At 48.8% G+C, this 6,467-nt stretch overlaps 1 protein-coding gene across 1 annotated transcript; it reads left to right on the forward strand.

Moving 5' to 3' along the window:
* The first annotated feature begins 3,169 nt into the window (after positions 1-3,169).
* On the forward strand, positions 3,170-5,358 carry sox1a (SRY-box transcription factor 1a). The gene has a single exon (XM_077617776.1). The coding sequence runs from the start codon at positions 3,197-3,199 to the stop codon at positions 4,481-4,483; it is 1,287 nt and encodes a 428-aa protein (XP_077473902.1). The 5' UTR covers positions 3,170-3,196; the 3' UTR covers positions 4,484-5,358.
* Positions 5,359-6,467: the final 1,109 nt, after the last annotated feature.

Here is a 6,467-nt window from a genome sequence, read left to right on the forward strand (position 1 = left end):
AGCGACTCATCAGATTTGTCACGGCAATCCTTTCTCCATACTCGCCAGGTGTATTTTTGTTTTTCCCCGGAAAATTCCAAATGGTATGTTTTGGAGGGCAGCCAAGTTCCTCTTTAATTCCGTCCAATTCACGTCTTGATCCACGGCCCCTCCTTTCGGGGAATAATCACGGGATGTTTCTCGCGGGTTTGTCGGCAATGATAAGATTATCTGAAAGGTCGGTGGCACATTGTGGAGAGCATCTCTCTCGTCTCGCCTGGTCTCGCCTGGTCTTGCCCCGCCTGCGCCGCTGGAGTAGGTAATCCCGGGTAATAGCATTACGGACACAGTGTTTTCCTAAAGACCATGATTATCCACTGCTGTTTGCCGGCGGATTGACATTGGCCTCCCTCCTCGGTCCCGTCTATCCCTCCCGCTCCCAATCCCCTCGGAGGAGGAACCCCGGCCTCGGCGCCGTCGCCGTCGTCCCGCCTCCATCCGACTCGCCACTCCATCAAGCCCTCAAAGCGGAAAGCAAAATGTGCATGGTCTACTTTTGAATGTCAAGCTATTACGACTGCCTGCGTGCTAAAGCTTTTGACATGTTGTCCAATTATTCCCTCTGTATTCCACTTTCCCTTTCAAAGTATTACTTACCGTTCCTATAAAAGTCATAAACTCATCCAGTCAAAAAAACATGCAATGCCAAGCAAAAAAATCCAACAATTTATATGAACGTAACTACTCAACATAACTTTGATGTTACCCGCAGTTCGACTAAAATTGCATCTGTTAGTTCTAACAGCTCTACAACAATGCTAACAGGCTTATGCTATCTTCTGCGTTGTGTTTTTCGAAGCACGCATCCGCACACGCACACGCTTTTGCCGTCTGCGTGTGTGCGTGAGACTGTCCAAAACATGTGCCTGCAAGCTGCACACGCTCACAGGTCAACAATATTTGGAAGGGGTGACTGCCGATCATTTCATCGGAAGCTCCGGTGATGGTTGGGGCTCATCACCGCCACCTCAAAACCACAAAAGCCTTCATTCCCAAGTCGTCCCCCATCCGTCCGTATCCTCTCCCGGACGCGAGGAGTTTAGTGGAGATGGTTACGGAGGGGAGGCGATGTTTCAAACCGCCGTCCCCCCCCCCCTCAAATGCGGCACAGCTGCCTTTCCTAACCAGCGGCGCTCCAGCCCAATCATGCTTGGAGAGCTACAAATGCTGTATTTATTAGAAAACGTCTTTGCTTATTGTTCTGTGCCATGCGCACAAAAGACCCCCCAGACCTCCCCCCCAACCACCTCCTTTCCCTGCCCCATTACCAGCGCAGCGAGTCCCCCTTTATTTCCCAGAGAGCAACAATAACTTGGAATAGTCATCTTTTTGTGTGTCTGTGCGCGCGAGTGGGCGCGTGCATGGAAAAGTGTCATTCTTCTGGCGTCTTTCCCACAGTGGCGACTTGGCGTCCGTCCGTCGGCTAGTTTGAAGGGAAGCTCGGATGCCCCCGGCATGCACCGCTCGCTCGGGCTTGCCGTCCATGCGCGTCTTTTGGCGGAAGGCGCCATTCGATTTTTTTAGATCGGAGGAAAATCGGCCCTCTTTTGTCTGCAGTCGAGTCGAGTCGAGGCGAGGCGAGTGGACGTGAGTAGATGCCAAAATAGAAGTGGTCCCGGACCGGGTCCCATGGATTCTCCTTCTGATCCGCTCATTTTTGTTGGCGGCTTTGAATTGCTCTCGGTGTGTTTGGACGTTTAAATGTCATCGCAAGGGAGGATGATCGACGCTTGTCGTTTTTTGGCGAGCTAAGTTTGAGCGGTAAACGGCATCATTTTGCGTGTGTGTGTGTGTGTGTGTGTGTGTGTGTGTGTGTGTGTGTGTGAGAGTGTGTGTGTGTGTGAGTGTGTGTGTGTGCGTGTGTGTGTGTGTGTGAGTGAGTGTGTGTGTGTGTGTGTGTGAGTGTGTGTGAGTGTGTGTGAGTGTGTGTGAGTGTGTGTGAGTGTGTGTGAGTGTGTGTGTGTGTGTGTGTGTGTGTGTGTGTGCGTGCGTGTGCGTGTGTGTACCTTGCGCACATGGTCCCTCGATTGTGGAAGAGTGTCACCGGGGTGCTTATGTCATCATCGTAGACGTCCAATTTTAACATTTCGTCCAAAATAACAATCAGTCTAAATTCGTTTGAGTGTGTTTTATTGTGGAAGGTCATTTTATTTTTTATACGTTATCAGTAAAGTGTTTGCTTACTTTTTATTTAGTAATATTCTGGTTAACATGACAATAAAAATGTCTTTAAAAAATATTTATTTATAGAGTATTAATATCGAAATGTTGATTTTTTTGATTCGTTAATATGAGCGAAATTAAATGAATGAAATAGATTAAGTGGGGTTTTTGAGCGAAATAACTTCAATTTCATCCTTTTTTTGCAGAAGGCATTAATCGTTTTTTTATCGTGAGAACACAAAGTTAAAACGTAGTACTTGCTCGCTAAATACTTGGCATGATATGATGCATCTTTCTCGTTTTAAATAACGTTTACTGAATCATTTTCAATGCAACAATGAACAAATACGAGTCAATAGTATGGTCAGAAATAGGCGAGGCCAAAATGTAATTTGCTAAAGACGTGCACGATACGCGTAAAATCTTGGAACGAATGCCTATCATGCGTCGTAGGTAAAGTGCCAGGAAAGGAAATGGACTCCAAAACAAAAACAAAAATACTAAAAAAAAAAAGGTCTTTGCGTTTGTATTTGGAAATGCTTGATTCCATTAATTGAAGGCGATTTGGAATGACAGCCCTTTTTCGTTGGACCGTGCTCGTGAAGTCAGCTGACCCGACGTATGCAAATGAGGCTGCGAGGCGGCTCCTCATTGGCCGCCCGCGCCTGATTTAAGCGCTGTCAACGCCCGCGTCACATGGCCGCCGCCGCCGCCGCTACTGCAAGCCACTTGTCAACTCCGAGCGGCTCCATTGCGTGCGCATTCTGTCACAGCCCGATGTGAGGCTGCTGAGATATGTATTAGCTCCCCGAGGCGAAGGCAAAGGCGAAGGCGAAGAAGGAAGGACGGCAGGACGACGCTTTGGCGAGGACTTTTTCGGGGGAATATTACTTGCTCCGTTTTCATTTGATTTGATTTGATTTTTTTTTTTTTGGCCGCTCAACTTTCCCACCCCCCGCCTCACCACCACCACCACCCCCAAAGAGCCGCTTGAATGTATAGCATGATGATGGAAACCGACCTCCACTCCCCCGTCCCCCAAAACGTTGGCGGGCCGCCGGGGCCCAACGCCGCTTCCAAGGCGAACCAGGAGCGCGTCAAAAGGCCCATGAACGCCTTCATGGTGTGGTCGCGCGGCCAGCGCAGAAAGATGGCGCAGGAGAACCCCAAAATGCACAACTCGGAGATCAGCAAGAGGCTGGGGGCCGAGTGGAAGGTCATGTCCGAGGCGGAGAAGCGGCCCTTCATCGACGAGGCCAAGCGGCTGAGGGCCATGCACATGAAGGAGCACCCGGATTATAAGTACCGGCCCAGGCGGAAGACCAAGACGCTCCTCAAGAAGGACAAGTACTCGCTGGCCGGCGGGCTGCTCTCCGGAGCCGGCGGGGGCATGGGCGGACTCGGCGGCGGAGTGGGAGTGGGGATGGGACCCGGAGCCGGAATGGGCCTGGGTGTCGGCGTGCCCTCCTCGTCGACGGGCCAGCGGCTGGACAGCCCGGGCGGTCCCCACGTGGGCTCCGCGGCCTCCGGCTACGCGCACATGAACGGCTGGGCCAACGGCGCCTACCCGGGCCAGGTGGCCGCCGCCGCGGCTGCCGCCGCTATGATGCAGGAGGCGCACCTCGCCTTCGGGCAGCACCCGGGCGGAGGCGCGCACCCCCTCAACCACCACCACCACCACTCGCACTCGCACCCGCACGCTCACCACGCGCACCCCCACGCGCACCCCCATCACCCTCACCACCATCACCACCACCACCACGCGCACAACCCGCAGCCGATGTCCCGCTACGACATGAGCGCGCTCCAGTACAGCCCGATCTCGAACTCTCAGAGCTACATGAGCGCGTCGCCGTCCGGCTACGGCGCGCTGGGCTACCCGCAGCACCAAGGCTCCGGCGTGTCATCCTCCTCGTCGTCCTCTTCGTCGTCGTCGTCCAACTCGTCGTCGTCGTCCTCCTCGACGTCCGCCTCCTCGGCGGCGGCGGCGGCGGCGGTGGCCGCCATGGGCGCGCTGGGCACGCTGGGCACGCTGGGATCGCTGGGATCGCTGGGCTCGCTGGTCAAGTCGGAACCCAGCGTCAGTCCGCCGGTGAGCGGCGCGACCCCGCACGCGCGCGGCCCCTGTCCGGGGGACTTGCGGGAGATGATCAGCATGTACTTGCCCAACGGAGAGCCGGCCGACCCGGCCATGCAGAGCCGACTGCACGCCTTGCCGGCGCACTACCAGAGCGCCGCGGCTGCGGGAGTCAACGGGACCGTCCCGCTCACACACATCTGAATCTGGCCGTGAATCCGGTCGTGAATCCGGTCGTGAAACCGGCCGTGAATCCGGCCCCCGAATCCGGCCCCTCCACTTCCCCCCTCCTTGGCTGGAATTGCGAAGGAAAACATGACCAAATATTTACCTCTTTTCTAACCCCGCTCCGCTCCTGCATTTTGTACAGAATCACGTGTAAATGAAGCTTTTTCTCCCCCTTTTCTTCTTTCCACTTTTTCTTGTCGTTGTGTTGAGGAGGGGGCGTCGAACTCACGCTCATATTTTTGTGCTATTTTAGCATCTTTTGCCGTCTAAGTTAGGCCTGGTGCACCTTGGTTGGGCTTTCCCTCGCTATTTCTGTAAGTTATTCAAAATGTCAATATCACAGAAAGTTTAAAAAAAAAAGGAAAAAACTTTTCTTTTTTTTAAAAATCCAACCCGTTTGTGTTCCAGCGCCGCCTCGTTTTATTGTTGTAACAGCCCCGCTCTTATTGTTATTGTACAATTGTGAATAATTTTAATATTGGAAAGAAGGATGACTTGGCAACGTGATGTTGTAATTTATGTGCTTTTCTGCAAGTGAAAAGCTCTCATACTTACTGCAATGATAAAAAAAATGGAATAAATTTCAAAAGATGTTGCTTTGAATTATAAAGAGTTGTTAATCAACGAAAATTGCTTTTCAAATTTAAAGCCATTGCTGCCATAATGTTTTAAACGCCATATATTTCTTGCACGTTAAATATATGGCAGCCCCTTCAAAAGAAGGATTTATCTTTTTTTTTTAAATATTCATACGCCTTTTCATTTTAATCTCTGCCGCTATTATCTTTCGTCGTTGCCAATGCGAATAGGCCACGGTGATTGTGAATCACTTTCTCTTTTTTTCTTTCTTTTTTTGCGGGGTCGTAAAATGTCATCATTAAGGTCCCACACGACAAAACACCTGTTAGTGTTATGTTGGTAATAAATCATATCGCCCTTAATCTCTGACTTCAGAGGAGAGGACACTTTAATTTACGTCTCTTTTTGTTTGTTGCATTTTTTTAAAAAGGTGTCTCGAAACAAATCAATTGTTCACACAAAGTCTTTAGAAAGAAATATTGCGAAATGTCAGTGTTATTCATCTAAAATATGAATCTAAATGTTACATTTATTTTAAAATTGAACGGAGGTGAATGGAGAAATGAATTTTGTCTGAGATCGTTTTTATTCAAAATGCTCTTTCCGACAACATCCTTTTTTTTTCTAAAATAGATGGACAATTCAAGCATATTTTATTTTATAAAGAAATGCAGCTAAATATGTTGTAAATCCAAACTCAAGCATTCTAATAATCAAATGGCGACATTTAATGGCGCTCCGTGCCTTGTAATTAGGGACTCGACATGAAAGTAACATTGGCTAATAATTATTTCGAATATCATTTACTTTCAAGCCAGCAAACTTTTCCGAGGCTGGCGACCAGTTGCATCCTGGGTAATTGCCTGCCAATCTCTATCAACAGTGATGACAATTTGGCTTTTAATTCACCCCCCAAAAAAAACATCTCATGCCAATTAAATTAATCCTTTTACATTATTTTGTCCAAAATGAAAACTGACTGTATGACGTCATTAATTTCTGACAGGCCCGCAGCTGGTTTTGACATTTACATGCCATTTTTTTAATTGCCCGAGGACTAATATCCATTCACATGCAAATGAGGGCAAGTGGATGCCTACTTATGCATTTTCAAGGAAGAAAAAAAAAATCAATTAATGTGAAATTCATCGTTAAGGGCGGCTTGACTGTTTCACACTTGATGAGACGTGTCAATAAAAAAAAAAAGCTCCACTTTTTGCCTGGAAGAAAATTCCATTTTTAGTGTCATGTCAACTACAAAATAAGCTCATATTTGCAAGATGGCGGGATGCAAACGCATTGCTTCCTCGTTAATGACAACAAAGTGTGTGTGATTTTTCTCTCTCCCCTTTTTTTTGTTTAACATTGACCATTTTCAATA

Source organism: Stigmatopora argus, chromosome 13, assembly GCF_051989625.1.
Source record: "Stigmatopora argus isolate UIUO_Sarg chromosome 13, RoL_Sarg_1.0, whole genome shotgun sequence".
In the NCBI taxonomy this organism is placed as follows: domain Eukaryota; kingdom Metazoa; phylum Chordata; class Actinopteri; order Syngnathiformes; family Syngnathidae; genus Stigmatopora; species Stigmatopora argus.

What these genes read in the sequence shown, in the direction of transcription:
- sox1a (XM_077617776.1), top strand. Translation starts at nt 3,197, where the DNA reads ATGTATAGCATGATGATGGAAACCGACCTCCACTCCCCCGTCCCCCAA.